General features: G+C 40.9%; 1 protein-coding gene across 3 annotated transcripts in view; it reads right to left on the bottom strand.

Annotated features, from left to right (window-relative positions):
* The window catches only part of baiap3 (BAI1 associated protein 3), a 55,614-nt gene that overhangs the window by 26,003 nt on the left and 13,177 nt on the right, over window positions 1-16,434 (bottom strand). For all 3 annotated transcript variants that reach the window (XM_082189019.1, XM_082189018.1, XM_082189017.1), the window contains exons 3-4: window positions 3,210-3,297; window positions 73-150 (exon numbers count right to left, since the gene is read on the bottom strand). In XM_082189019.1, the coding sequence (XP_082045145.1) occupies window positions 73-150; window positions 3,210-3,297 (166 nt within the window). The remainder of the gene's footprint in view (window positions 1-72; window positions 151-3,209; window positions 3,298-16,434) is intronic.

The following is a 16,434-nucleotide window of genomic DNA, read 5'->3' on the forward strand; positions in this document are numbered from 1 at the left end:
CAATGTGCAACAAGAAGGAATCATGCAATCTGAATCATTCTTGCGTTTTGAAAGGATAACCAGGAGACTCACCTCATGCCTAGTGGCTCTTTCTGGAACAAAAGCCTGGTCTTTGCACTCTGGGGGTGGAGGAGCGCAGCTGCTCTCCTCCTGTAAATGCATGAGGACGGAGAACCAATAGAAACAAAGATGACAGGTGAGGTGATCAATGAAGAGTGAGGAGATCATTAATTGTGCGTAACAATGAGCTCAAAGCAATTCCGTAACCATGTAGATTCAAGGGCTGCGAGCAATGAGCTGGCCAAAGGAGAGTTTATGAGCTCTTCAGAATTACCGTCTGTGAGAAATGGATAATTTGATCCAAAATATGAGCTTTTATCTGGGTTACGTTAATAGATGAAGGGGATCTCGACAATAGCACAGTGATAAACTCGCACTTTTGTCAATGAACATCGTTTACTTTTTAGTTGGTGAATGTATAACACAATCAGTTCTCTAAGAGGAGTGATTTGACTCAAATGTTTTATCAATGACTTGACAATCAGCTATCAGAAGTTTCAGGGAGAATCTGAAACAAACAAAAAAGGAAAATAAAACAGGTTTTATTCACAACACGGGCTTATGAAGTGATTTATGAGGCACTCAGATCAAAAAATTCTACCATGGTTTACTACTATTGTAATACCTTGTGGTAGCTACCAGACAAACCATGCGCCATGAATTAAAGTCCTCATTCAGTATAAAATGGCTATTAACTAATAACATCATGTTTGCTATTCATAATTAATTAAAGATCCATCCAAGACAGCAACATACTGTAGTCTCTGCCCAGATCCGGACCACATCTGGTACATGTGGATTCCATGCGTATACCAGATGTGGGCCGGATCTGGGCCGACTCTATGTTGCAGTCTGGAATTTTGAATTTGAATTCATTTCCAGCAATTTGAATCAAAATGGCAAACATGATGCAGAATTGCAATTTAAATTTAAGGCTGAATAAACTGAAATTCCAAGAAATTCGTATAACTGCAAGAGTGTGAAATTTCTAATCAAGTCTTGATTCTTTGAAACTTTAAAGGAGTAAACATGTTTTAGGCCTGGCAAACAAAGAGTCAACAGTAGATTGCACTTAATTTACATTTAACAAATATATGGACCAGGATGGAAGAACATTTCATTTCCCAGAATGGCATGACCTGTTCCATTTCAGTGTTTTAAGGAAGACTTCTTAAAAGTGTCATATAATGCCATTTTTGTACAAGTTAATATGATTCTTTAGGGTCTAAAAGAAAAGTTTGTAATATACTAAAAATTCTCATTAGTATTGTAAGAAAACACTCATTTTACCTGGTCAAAAACAGCTCTGTTTTCAGATCAATGCCATGATCCAAACCAACAAGTTATGAGGTGAATCAACATTAGAAACTCTGATTCTAAGAATTAAAAAAAAGGTACAAGACTGTGTCCATAACGGCTTTAATGAGCCACACTTAATATTCAACAATATTATTGATCTGACTATTCTGATGCTGTTGTATGAGAACTGAACTGAACACCAGGAATTCTGCTGTTAAACATGATTATTTAAAAAAAATAATAATTTGAAATAATGTGGACTGCCAGCTTCAACAGAAGCATATACCATCGATTAACAGCCATGTAGCTCACAGTAGGTCTGTCTTTAATGTTTTGTATGTTTTCATTAAAAATCAATTCCCTTATGGAGAAAATTAACTGGATTTTTACTTGCGGAACCCAGCTGTTGCACTCTATTGTAATTTGTCCACTTCCCGTAATCCCGATGCAACTTCCTATGGGTGTGGCCAATTCAATAAAATTTTTAGCAACTGTAACTTGATCATAAAATCCCAGGAAAACAGACAAACGGTTTGCTAGCAATAACTCTAGCAGTGACTGCTGTCAGAGTTCATGAATCCACTGTAAGGAAAACACTGGGCAAGAGATGTGCGCGTGGGAAGTTATTAAGGAGGGATTCACTGCTCGCCAAAAAGAACAGTGCTGCACATTTCAGCTTTGTTAAAGACCACAAGAAATGTCCAGACACATTTGCCAGAGTGACAAGATAAAATTCGATCTTTATAGCATAAATGGGAAAGTTATTTTCATCCACAGCAAAATGGTGAATTCTGACATCAGACCCTCATAGCAGACGTGCCATATGGTGGTGGGAGTATCATGATTTACAGCCTAAGAACTGGATAGCTTGCGGTCTTTGTGGGCATAATGAATCTTAATTGTACTCGGCATCCTCCCCAGCAGAAACGCTAGTGAATTTGACTGTCTGCTTTCTATTTCATCTCAATAGGCATTGTATTTTATTCTGATGATATGAGATGCAATGAGATGAATGGCACTAAACCTGACTTGATTGATACAGAAAAATATACTAGTGAATGTCATGACAACAATGCATGAGGTGACGGTTAACAGAGTGTAGGTCGTGCATCGCAATGCTAATGATACTAAACACACAAGCAAATCAATAACGGAAAGGAGCAGCTAGAGAAATTATCTGTTTTCCAATGGTCAAGTCAAAGTCCTGACCTTTAGCCGAATGAAATGTTTTGGCATGACCTGAAGTAGGATGCTCAAGCGAGACAAAAATCTCAATGACTGAGTTGGCATAAAAAAAAAATTAAAAAAAAAATTGTGATTCACTAATTCATGCATCCGAGGGCTACATATAAATATTTGTATAATTTTCCCCACAAAGATGGTGAATGTTGGATCACTGTGTTTAATCAATGAAGATGTGAAAAAGCATATTTTCATATATTAATTGTGTGATTAGATTGTCAGGACTACATATTTCTGTAGGATGCTTCAATAGTGAGTAAACAGTAGCCATTGAAAGTGGTAATGACATTTTTATCACCGAGAACCACTTGGAGGCAAAGTCTCAGCCAGCATTGATTGCTGTCCTTTTCAACATATATTGCTAGAACAGTGGGAGAGTAACGCTCTTCAGTAAACATCTAATTGAAGCACATTAACTCTGATGCTCTCTGTATAAAAGGGGAATAGTGAGGGAGAGTTTCTGTGATCGCTAAATCCCACAGTAATGTTCAGGAGAGAACACTACTTTATTATGACCTGATTCTTCAGATTGAACACACAGGGGAATGTGGGGACAGGGATACACCCAGGAGAAAGCAGGGATGCAATATTTTGAAGAATGTGGTTACCTCCGTTTGGCTGGCAGACAGCAGACTATCCTGTTTCTGGAGGATTTTATTCATGCGGTCAAAGAAATCTCCATTTCCCCTGGCAACCCTGGAAATAGAGACGGATCAGTTCAGTTGCGAAACATTTCACCTTTGTTTACATTTAATTACACAATGTGGCTTCAAAAAACAGTTTCCCTTCCAGCTGAGAATGGGAAAAAAATTGTCCTGGTTCTGCTTCACTGTAATCAGTATCACATATATGCTGAAATGTCACCTGGACTTCTGGAGTGCTGCTCATTCACACTGATAAGATAAGATAAGATGAGCAACACTGATAAATCTTTGACAGGCATCCAGCAAATGCTTGTTTTGGGTTGACATGCAATTACTTGAACAGAGATAAATGGAGAAGTGGTAAAAAAACTGTCAAATTGTCAAGTTAAGGCTGAAACTAAGAGCGATGCTGACATAAGACAGGATGAGGAGAAATTAGCATGAATCTTTTACTTTCAGACTATGATCATGGTTTCAGGAGAAGTTGAACTTCTCTGTTCAATGCGAACACTAATGTGAACAATAATACTTAGTAGCAGTTGCTACTAGGGATATGCTGAATACCTTCTACTGAATACCACAAATAATGACTAACAACAATGAATACTACATAATAATAAAATAAAATTTGCTATAAAAATAAGCACTTGGAAAAAGTAACATGTGTTAAAGTGGTGTGATTTCAAGCAATTTCAAGTTCTGGTGGTCACATTGTATCTCAATTTATTGGGTGTCCCAGAAATATAAATATTTCAAGAGCAACATTAAACTATGAAACTGTATCATACCTATTGTTCTACTGTTTAAAATGTCTAAGTAGCCTTTTTTTTTTCTTTTTTTTTTTACTTGCAAGATAACATGCTTCTATTTCTCACTTTATTTTAACTTGATTTAACATACAGGTTGTAATAAAAAAGGGAATAAATAATTGTATGAAATCCACAGGGAATATTTGCAATAGGGAAACTATGAAATACAATTACATAGAAAAATAGGCCTTTCATTAATGCCAATTAACTTCTTGTTTAAGCTCCGCCCACATCCTGTTCTATCTGAATACAGAAAAGATTATTTTATCATTGCAATAGATCAACGCACTCATAGCAAGTTACATCAATGGCAAATTTGTGACCAATTTGTATGAATTTATATGATATTCTCATGTTTTCATTCAATATGTTAAGGGGTGGACCTTCATGCTTACTTTTTTTCTAAAAATGGTACGTTTTCGTGCGGCTCACATTATACGAATTCATACGAAATTGCCATGAATTGTTTCCTCGTGAGATCAGGTTGCAAAAGACACTTGCTTTTGACACGTCTTTTCTGCACACCCCTAATTGCTATACCTTTGCTGGTTTGTTCTCACCAGGCGACTTAACCTAGATCAAACAGCTTCTTCAGATGCATTTCTCTGGTGAACACTACTTTGAACACTCCACATGTCAACTAGTACCAAACCAGCATTAACCACCCCGGTGCATAATGGGAATGAATGCCGGTCTTTTCAGCGAGGCAGGTAATCCGTTACTTTACATATCTAAAAGAAGGGGATCAGAAACCAGATGTGTCTCAGCCAAGCGAAACAAACAAACATGCTGGGAAACACTGACAGCGGATTTCAGAACTTGTTGTGGACCTTGTTGATCGAGTTTATCTACAGAACGCCTGCGCTCACTGGGGATTGAGGTGACAGGCCTCCCCATCCCTCTGACAAGCCTGAAAATCAACAGCTTGAAACGCGTCCCTGAGAAATGGCCTCCATGGAGATAGGAAGATGATGGACATTTTCTGCCCTCATTAGAGTCCCTGCCACATGCACTGCTTAAACATCGTCAATGCAACAATTATACAATCGTGTCTTGCCGCTTCTGATCAAGACTCTTACACCCTGTCCAACTTCATTTATATTATCAGGAGGCGATCCGGGGAGGGGGGAGGGGGGAGGAGGGTTGCAACTCCCACAAAGCGGGGTGAACTCTTGGACCCCTGCCACTTGCTAATTTTCCAGACCCGGTCGTCATGGTGATGATAGCCGTTCAATGCGGGATTGGTTGGCAGAGCGCAGTACCTAGGGAATATCGTCCATCTCTCGTGCTCTGCCCTGCCTGACTTCAGTAGAGTGTGGAGGAATGAGCGAGGAATGCATTAGTATGGCCATACAGCTGTCAGACAGACCAGACCCCCTCGGTGAGCTCCAGCCCTCCCGTCTCTCATTATTTATCCAGCCCACAGCACTCCAGACCATTTTTTTTTATCAACAGCATCACAGCAGGTGTGCATTAGATATCTGCACCCCTAGATATCCAACAGAGCGCTCCTGGGATTCCCTCAGAAGATGAATTAGGGATGACACCTTGAGTCTGCATACATCCATATAAATATAAACTAAATGAGGCCGCACATTAAATCATTGTCTGATAAATCTAGGGCTGTCTGGACCGTTTTGTTCTTACTCGTGAGAAATAAAAAAATCACAAATGAGATTTAGAGATTAGAGTTTTAATCTCTCAGTTTTTCCTCATAGACGGCAGTGAGTTAAAAAAAAAACAAAAAAAAAGTGCAAAGGTGCTGCATGAGAGCGATTTTAGTCATTTTGTTAACTTCTATAATTTTGTTAATTTCAAAAATGCACCCTTTCTCCAAAACCCTATATTCCAAAAACATGTCAGCAAACCACAAGGTGTCAAGGTTTGGCTGGTTAGCATGGACCCAAATGGCCAGTCACATTATAATATTTGTTTTAGTCACTCCCATTCATAAGCATGCAAATGCTCGAAACCGCTAATGCAAGCTCATGTGAATTTCGCTGTGATTAAGTTTGCGTTTGAGTTCTGACCTGCAAAAAAACTCTGACCTGCAAATTCATATCGCCTGAATCAAATTATCAAATTCGTATCGCCTGAATACGAATACGACCACTGACCAACAGAAAAAATTATACATCACGACGTGACCTCTTAGCTAAAGAATAAACTTTAAAGCTGCAGGTTTGCAGCGTTGCATGAAAGTTCAAGAGTCATTTTGTATTTATTATTATTTGTAAGATACTGAATTATGTTTTTAAAAAGGATGCCACATAAAGATGTTGCATTGTTGGAAGTGTCTGAATGTGGTATATGAGACCCTGCTGGTAGATGTTATAACTATGTCATATAGTTCTAATACATCTTTCTCCACAGATGGCCATTTAAAGTGATCCTTCTAGACTGACTAAATATTTTTTATTTTTTACTAATTGTTAATATTTCACTATATTATAGTAATTACTAGTGCTCATTCTTTAGGAGGCTCTCAAAAATGTGAAATAAGCTTATATTTTTCCCTGTTCTTGTGCTGACATCAGAACAACAATAAGTGTGTTTCGAATTCTGCTGGATGTAACCGATCTCTGAGATTTGCCGCTTGTTGTCGGAGAGCTGTTAAAAACTGAGACATGAATTTGGACGTTCCCATGGTGACACCTGTGAGGTGTTTGCATACTTATTACAGACGAAGTGATTAGATGCAATATTTGTCAAATACACAGAGATTTCAGATGTTTTCATAGAGCAACACTTTTCGTTCAATACGTTATGTACTACTTAATGCAGCGCCATATGAACAAGAATAAAGTTTAACATAAGCCTATACAATTTAAATAACAAAAAGTGGGTATACTTTTTATATACTGCGGTTTTATTTTGAAAAACATGATGCAATACAACAATAAGGTTATATGAAAAGAGTTTTTACTGTTCTAAGAACACAAATTTGTTAGCATCAGCTGAGAAGGTGTCATAATAAACACGAAACACAAGTGATTGTTGTTATTGGTGAATCCGGCCAATCGTGAAACAGCTGTGTCGTCATCAGATCTCGCACAGACGCTCTGGAGAAGCTGCGCAGAATGAGCCAGCTGGCTGCTCTCAAATTGCTCTTGCTGTACTTTCATGGCAAATGTCACGTGGCGTCAGCGTGTTTTTACAACAGCGATTTGATGATTGCACTAAGCTATATCACATTCTCACAACCATGCATTGTCAAAATTCATACAAACGTTTCTGGGCAACTGGTGAGTTAAACCGTTTCAACGCCAATTTTTATCCACATTTGGCACTTTGAACCCTGGCTAACATGCTACGGGTGTTCCACAGATGGTGCCGTGAGCTCATGCAGTGCTGTCAAAAGCAATCCGTGCATGAAAGTACTATTACAAAAGCGATTTCAATCATCATACAGTAACCAGTAACCATCATACAGCAACCGGTCGGAAAATATGTAAATCCATATAAATAAGGAAACATCACATCCCTGTTTTTCAGAGGCTGCTTCTTTCACTATTTTTAGCTGTTTACAGAGCCTAGTACTGTCATAGCGACAGGTAGCAATATTTATTTCAGTGAAATCTGTCAGGTAGTAAGGACCTTTTATGTGTGGTATTCAAAAAACATTGCTTAGAGCACATTTAAGTTGCCTGTTTCTCAGATTTATCTCCTGGGAAAAGACCTTAGTCATCTCCTCTAGAGCTTCAGAAGAGATCTCCAAAGTGTCAAAACTGTGCCAAGATATCAAAGTTTTCTATCAAAAGCCAGAGATTCTAATATAAACTCCTAAAGACCCCCTGTGGTGAAAATAAAGTTTTTAATGTTGTTTATATGTCTATGTGATGCTTTAATATGCCTTAAGACAAACCATTTGCAAATTCATAAGCCAACACCATTGCTGAGTATCTTCTCCTTAAAACTCCAGTGAACCAAAGACAAAAACGCAGTTTGAAATGGCTGGTATTTCTTACATCACAAACTACCTTGTAACCAATCACGCCAATGTGCCGACGGGCTTTAGCATATCATCATTACTATGCTGCGAAGCAGAGGAGTCTCAAGAGAAGCCAGGTTATCCCGTTATAGTTTTCTGTTGATATGAAAAATCGTGTACATTTAGCAATATAGCGGGTGAATTATGTATATGATGTATATTATGATTGTATGATAAACTTTCTCCACTGATGCTCTAAGTTGTTCAAAGCATTTCTAAGGATACTGATTTTTAGAAGGCAGCTATCTGACTCTGAGATGACGAATGGGAACATGGTTTGTGTAACATTAACTACACATTATAAGCTGTTTGATCAGTAGCGGTTTTAGGCACGGGCGAACCGGGCAATCGCCCGGGGCGGCATTTTTGGGGGGGCGGCACCGCCGGCACGAGCAAAAAAATAAATAAATCTGCGCCGCGAAGCGGTTTTTCTATTATCTATCATTTCGTTGTGTGGGGAATTGCCAAATTTGCGCCCCCTGCTGCTGCAGGCGCCCCTGCTTGCTGAGAAGATGCCGTGCACAGAAGCTGTTTGTTTGAGAAGGGGAAAGGGGAGGGGGCGCGGAGGCGCGGGCGCGGATGACAGTTCACCTCTGGGTCTCTCCCAAATGGAACGGACAGGGGGGGGGGGGGGGGGGGCATCCATATAGTTATCGAAGTTATCAGTCACACCTCGACTTTCTTCCAGATAACGCACATTTCATTCATAATATTATAAATACGGGCCTCTATATTTCCTGCACATTTTTGTTTTTCTGAATGGTCTGAATGGCTAATAAAAATAGATAATACAAAACGATTACTTGGTCACCACCACCAAGGTGAATTGGTTTAGTCTTGACTTCTGGTCGTGACTCGTGAGCGTGAGTGACAGTTATGGGGAGATCAGGGGATCTGTTGATTGTCGATGTCGAGTGCCAAATAAGAGATGGACAAGAAAGGTCAAAGCCATCAGGTGCCCAATTTAGAAACGAGCGAAAGATAAAGGTATGCAATGCAACTATGTTTACTCTATATGATTACGGTATCCATGTCATGAATGAAGGGGCAATATTAATTGGTGGGTATAACTCTTATTTGTTAGCCTTTTTTCTATGATTCTTGCTATGCTTAACAATAATTCGTTTTTAACTCAAACACGAGATCTAATTTCACCATAATATTGTTCTTTGCAACAAAACTGTTGCAAGTTCAGTTATTACACTGCAAAAATGCTTTTCTTACTTAGTATTTTTGTCTTGTTTCCAGTCCAAATATCAAACATTTCTTAAATAAAGATGCATAACGTTATTTTACTAAAGTAGTAAAATTACATAAGATATTAAGTCTTGTTTTCTGGGGAAATAAATAAAAATTGAGTTTTTGCTTAAAACAAGCAAAACATTATCTGCCAATGGGGTAACAAAAATTATATTTGGGGGGCGCTCGAAAGGGGTCTCGCCCAGGGTGTAATTCAATGTAGAACCGCCACTGTGTTTGATAACGTAGTCAAGCAAAAGGCTAATCATATTAATTACTGTATGTGTCCGACGGTGTAGAGAGCGAAACATAAAATGCATTACCATTCTGATACATCGACTTGAATACCAGCCTTTATAACTCTTCCACTTTTTCTTCTGACTCAGATCCTGGTGCAAACATATGTGACTAAATTAAACCATTTCCACTTGCTACAGTAAAGTTTAGCTGAGTCCTTGTTAGCACGCTCTCCTCCCATGACGGTTTGAATCGTGTTTTTGAGCAGTGTGAGTAGAACCAGAGAGGTTACATTGGTGCTGTGACCCGGATGGGGGGTGAGTGTAATGGTGGCCAGCTAGTAAGAGCTGCGCGGGTAAACCTCACTTCCCTGGCCTCAAGAGGCGCACTAACGACTGACACTAAAGGCTGCGATCTTTAAGACCGGGACACACCAAGTCGACGGGCGGCCATCAGGCAACATATGGCCATTTTTGAGCATCGGTCGACTTAGTTTGTTCGGTGTGTTCCACACCGTTGGCTCTAGTCGGATGCCATCTGGGCTTTTCTGGGCCGATTCAGAATGTTGAATCAGCATCGGGCTGTCGGTGAAAGAGAGAACTCTAATTGGCTGTCCAGTTTAGTGAACAAATCAATGCACGAGAATAAAAGCGAAAGTCATAATAGTGAACAAAGAAGTCAAGACGGTACAGACAGAAGGCTGTTATAATTTTATGTCATCTCAACTGAGCTTTCAAATGCATGACTATTTTCATAATAACATGAGCCCAGCTTTTTGGCGCAGCTTTTTGGCCGAGACGCAACCGACGAGAGGTGACAGCACAGTCGGCTTTTGGTGTCACTAGTTCCTTTTCAGTCGGGCACGTTCGATGTAGTCAACGTGTCGACTGATTGGGATCACGCTAGGGAGCCTGACATCTTAGAGTATTGTAAAAACGAGCCAATGGACATTGGCGTGCGTGAATCGCATCACACGCCCCGCCCCACAGCCCAGGTATAAATACGGAAGTGGCACCAGTTGTCTTTCGCTTCGGAGCCGATCGGTCTTCAGGTCGATGTCTCTGAAGAGTATGTTGCATTACAACGAGCGAGTGTGTCGGTGCTTCTTCAGGAAGTCTTTCCCGGTGCTGGTGTTTACAGCGACTCCTCACGATTCCATCACGATTGCCAAACCAGGTGGCAAGAGCTCGGGGATGGAGTAGAGCTCTTGGAGATGGTCACCGATCCACTCCCTCCCCCCGGTGGAGGACCGGGAGGAGTCTTTGTTTGTATAGGTCTGTTCCGCCACTGGCTCTCGTAAAGCGGAGCCAGCTGTACCTGCATTTTCAAAGAAAGAGTAATTTCCTCTGTTCCTGAGTCCATAGAGGTTTAGACTGTTGGTGTGCGACCCTGTACAGCCTTGCAACCTTCAGCTACCTCTTGCTTCGCCAGCCAACAGTTGGGTGCGGTTCGAGGAACCGGTTTCGCCTTCTCACGCACTCTCTGAGGTCATCTAGAGACAGGTAAGTGTTGCACTACACACTCAGACCCTGTCTCAGGCCTTTTGAGCTGGGTCCCTGTTTGTTGCCTGAAGGCTGTGGTATCCGTGGTTCCACTGCTTCGCTCAGTTGTAACACTACATGGTGCTCTTGGCTGATCCAGCAGTTTCCCCGTACCTACAGACTCGGCTTCTTTAGCTGGCATTGAGTGCGTTCGAGGACCCGGTCATGCCTGCTCACGCATTCTCTGCCGCTACCTAGAGACAGGTGTTTACAACTCAGAACCTGCTTCGGGCCGCCTTTGGGCCTTCCGAGCTGGGTCCCTGTCTCTAACCCACTGCCTCACTCTGAGTACATCTCTGATACCTTGGGCCCCCTGTGTTGGTCCGTTGTAGCACTGAAAGGTGCTCCCAACCGACTCAGCCGGTTCTTGTATCATCAGACTCGGCTAGACGATTCAGTTCGTCCGGCACCCGCCCATGTGCAGTGCTGTTTGTTACACACCTGTGTTCCGAATTGTGCTGCCATGTGTGCGGTTGTCGCTTCCTACTGGCAAAGGTTGCGATCGAGCCGTTCCTCCAGCCGATATGAAAATAGGCTTCTAAGTGAGGCCTGTTCTTCATTGTACTCAAACTATAGTGAGTTAGACCATTAGGGATCTGTGTGCTTGATTTGGGCCCTTTTTCTAAGCCTCCGTTCAAGTTACTAAACAGTACGTATTACTAATGCCCATCCCTATGAATGGTCTGCAGCGTGGGGCCTGAAGGACGCGGGCTTACCTCACACTGCATTGACATTCAATTGCCTCGAGTTGTAGCAGTTTCCTTACTTGATGCTGCTGCTCAGCAAGATGCACTGCCCAGTACAGCGACCGTTGCTCATACGCTTCCCTCGCATGTCACAACTCGCCCGCCACCTCCTCTTATGGGGTCAGAAGCTTCTGAGGTCGCTTCTTTCACTCTAAAATTCCGCCCTGCTCAATCATGCAGCCCAGGTGGCCTCACGACAGCCTGTTGCCAAAGAGAGTGGAGACTCTTATCCCCAGGCGTTCCAGCTGCCTGGATATCTTCGGGCTGCACAGTTACATCTGTTTCCGCTCTGATTTGATCCCTTGCTAGTTGTTTACTCCCTTAAACACGGAGACACTGGCTCACAGCTGACACCAGTGTCTACGCAAAGTGCGTTAATAAAAACCCCAGTGAGCCTTCTTGCACATCACTGTGCTAAGTCAGGTCAGAGGAGCAGTCACTTGGATAATGAGCTCCTCCATAAAGAGAGTGTAGCTCCTTCCTGGGTGTTGACACGAGTGACTCGCTGACAGATTAAGAGCTGTGGGCTGGGCGACACTAGCACATTCGCTAAGAAATTAGCCTATGTGTCGAGCCGGTTGCTTCCGTGTGCTCCCTTCTCACGAAGCCAGCTTCACCTTAGCCCGGTTTGTAGTGTTGGCTTGCTGCACCATTCCCCTCCCATGGACTGGATAAGTGCACCTTTTGCTCCAGTTGAGTTCCCTCTTCCGAACACTGTTGAGTTCCTCCTCACCCGGTCGGTGTTGGGTGTGGCGGAGCGTCTTATACTAGACCTATCACTTTCATGCTTGTGTAACTTGTGTTAGGTGGGGTCCATATGTTATGATCCCTACGGTGATCCCATATGTGTATTCTTCCACGGGTTGACTCCCTGCGACAAGCCTGTGTCTTCCCTTGGCAGAGCCTGCTCTGGCGTCACTGCCCGCTAAGTTCGCTCAGTCCATATGTGTTCTCCACATGTTACCTCCTTCGGGCAGGATGTGGCTTCTGCAGCGTAGACCTTCCAACGAAAGGTACGCTTTCCCAGTGGTCCTGTGGAACAGCAGTGACTTTCCTGGCCTAAGCCCTGTCATATTCGCAAGTGCAGAAGATCTGGAGGTTTTTGTCTAGGCACTGGAAGGTGGCAGCACTAGTGGCTCAGTCTCAGTCCCAATCTCAGTCTCAGTTACGTATGTAACCCTCGTTCCCTGAAGGAGGGAACGGAGACGTAGTACCCTAGCCACTATTGCTGTAAACCGCTGACCAGGTTCCGCTTGGCTCCTCAGCGAAAAACAACTGGTGCGTGCATCCTCTTCCGTATTTATACCCACGCTGCGGGACGGGGTGTGTGATGCTATTCACGCACGCCAATGTCCATTAGCTCGTTTTTACAATACTCGAAGATGACAGGCTGAGTGTGAGTAGAACTGGAGGGGTTACATTGGTTCCGTGACCTGGATGGGAGTGAGGTTTAGGGGGGTGAGTGTAATAGAGGTCAGTTAGTAAGAGCTGTGCTAAAGCTGGGGTCTTTAGCATACTTCTTAGAGCACCCGCTTGCCTTGACGGAAACCTTTGAATCCCACTCGGAGCAGTGCGAGTAAAACCAGAGGGGTTACATATACTCTTACTGTATGTCAACAACTACCTCATTTGTTACTATTTTTATTTCTCCTGAGGAATTTTAAGAGAAACATCTGAGAACATCTCAGCAACCTCTGAGCTATAATATAAGGTCAATAACCAACAAACTTGCAGCATAAAATTCATGAACACTTTTGTGTCTGTGCCTAGTTTTACATCTCCAATCAAAGCTTTTAAACCTTCCTGTGTTGTTATTACTTGAAAAGTGATTGCATGGGAGGCATGGATTATTACAACTTCTGTGATTTATACAAATACAAGTGACACACACACACACACACACACACACACACAAATAAGCACACAGCTTATTTGGCCGTCCACATTCATGTTGCTAGGAAACAGAGTTTTCCATGAAGCTTTTTATTATTTTAGCGATATTGTTTATTTTCATTATTCAGACTTCAATGGTTGTATCGGAGAGCAAAAAAATAAAAAAATAAAAATTATTTACTGACATATTACATTTGAATGTAGAAGCTTCCCGTCGACTGACATGAGACAAAAAATACAGCTTGGCACTTATGAATCAGATGAATGCCCAGCAAAATGAAATGTTAAGTATGCAATAATCATTCTTTGGTTAGGAAGACATTTAGAGACAAACCATTTTGCATAGTTCATGCAGAAAATAAAAGTAATGCTCACCCACACAACAGGAAATAAAATTCTGGATGGAGCTCATTACCTCTGATTCCATCCGGGCCCTTCAGGTCGTACTGCATGTGATTACACTAATTTCTAATGCTGCCGCCAATCAGCCGTATTCCTCATATTTTCCACAGTGTACTGAGCGCGCATCATGATACAAGATTTTTTTTCTTAACCAGGTCATTTAGATGTCTGTCACAACTATATGAAAGTTACACATTGAGGCTCCTGTTGTTGTGTTTCTCACAACCAAGTGATTACTGTATCAAGTAAACAACAAACATTCTCATTCTTATGGATGATTACGAAGGAAAAATATTGAATCTATAATTTAACATTGTTGTTTAGTTTTTTGCAGTTTTTCACGTTCCAGAGTGTCATTTCTCAATTTATTTGAGCAAACACGAAGAACATACTTATATAGAAGCACATGTAACACAGAAAAATGTGTAACACATTTGCAATGATGTGATACAATCAAAAGGTTGTGGTGGAGAAACCCCCCACCTCTTCCTGCTTTTAAAGTGATGACAAATTGCCCTCACTGTGTTTTAGTGTCAGATGCGGTCTGCGGTCAGCTTGACAATGCAAAATAAAATTTGCTGTAATGATCAGCTCACATTAGTGTGCATGATTAGATACTACCAAGACAAAAAAGCTATTACAAACTGATATAACCAATATAACCACATTTTATTCAACCCCACTTGTATTTTATTAAGCAGCCATTTTGTTTTTCTGGTGTTGCTAATACCAGCATTATCCCAAAATGATGCCAAACTATTTATTTCTTTATTTTACAATTTGTATGATGGTGATGACATACCATGTCTTTTATACACAAAATATAAGCATAATTGCATTAAATTATATATATATATATATATATATATATATATATATATATATATATATATATATATATATATATATATATATATATATATATATATATTAAATCTATAAATAATGATGGTAACACTTCAGTTTAGGGTCCAATTCTCACTATTAACTTATTAGCATGCATATTACTAGGATATTGGCTGTTATTAGTACTTATAAAGCACATATTAGTGCCTTATTCTGCATCTTTCAATCCTACCCAATACCCGAACTTAACAACTACCTTACTAACTATTAATAAGCAGTAATTAGGAGTTTATTGAGGCAAAAGTCATAGTTACTGGTTAGTTAATATAGAGAATTGGACCAAAATCTAAAGTGTGACCATAATGACAAAAGGTAACAAAACAGCTCTCAAACCTTATAAAAGAGATGTCACTTTTTAAATAAGTAATAATATAGCAATATAAAAGATCTCTCAAGAATCTGTGCCTTTTCAAACGTTTCCACAGATCTGTAGATCTTAAACCGGTTGTAATCAGGGTCACCAGTGATGTGAATAAGGAAGGGACGCTCTGCACAGCTTTGGATCATTTGCATAATATTAATGAGTGAGTATCTGGGTTACAGGTATTACTTCTCTTTGGCGCTAATGAAGGAGACAAACAGCTTCCTGAAAGCCTAATGATGGCAGTCATACAGCCTGAGGCAAATCACTACACACTACGCAGTCTCATAGGATGCTGACTGAATCCTGTGTAGTCCAGCCGCTAGTTAACAATGGATGAACTGTGCTTATTGATTACTTCTAGTTACATCTGGCCAGCAATGACAGCAATCACCCTTGCATATGGTATAAATAACATTAGCGAAGAAGGGTACATCAAATGAAGTGCAAAACAATAATTTAGTTCAGTTCTGCACGTAACAGGTGTTTTTTCCCCTCCTAGACAGAAGAGGTGCAGTCATTAAAAATAAAGCAGCTCATATTTTAGGAGCAGCTGTGATAAACAGACGTGTTTGGTTGCTATAGTAACCTCAAGGTTCATATGCCCATCATTACGTTTGGCTTTGAAATCAGTCGAAAAGGAAATAAAAACAAGACAGACCGAGAGGACGGATGAAAAACAATCGACTTTGTTTACCTACAGCAGTGAACCCATTCACCACATACATGTCTTTGGACATGACTTTGATCATATAGCAGTGAATGGTCATGTGACCCAAGACACAATAAGTCATGTGCATGCTCAAAGTGATGTCTTTACGGGTGTTTAGAGCAGTAAACATATCCAGATAGGGTAGAAAAACATGTTCTCTTGTAGCAATGCTGGATTTTTTTTTACATTTATCATATTTATAACCTCTGGTTTCTTTGCCTTTTCGTAAAGATCAAACTGACCTGCATTATCAATCTTTTCTAACCACAGAGACCAAACCACTTTTATCTTTGCTGCCTGGAAATTGCCTTAAAAAACCCTGGCCTGAATGGAAAAGAAGTGATACCGCTCT

The sequence above is a fragment of the Leuciscus leuciscus genome (genome assembly GCF_965113295.1).
Source record: "Leuciscus leuciscus genome assembly, chromosome: 1".
NCBI classification, from domain to species: domain Eukaryota; kingdom Metazoa; phylum Chordata; class Actinopteri; order Cypriniformes; family Leuciscidae; genus Leuciscus; species Leuciscus leuciscus.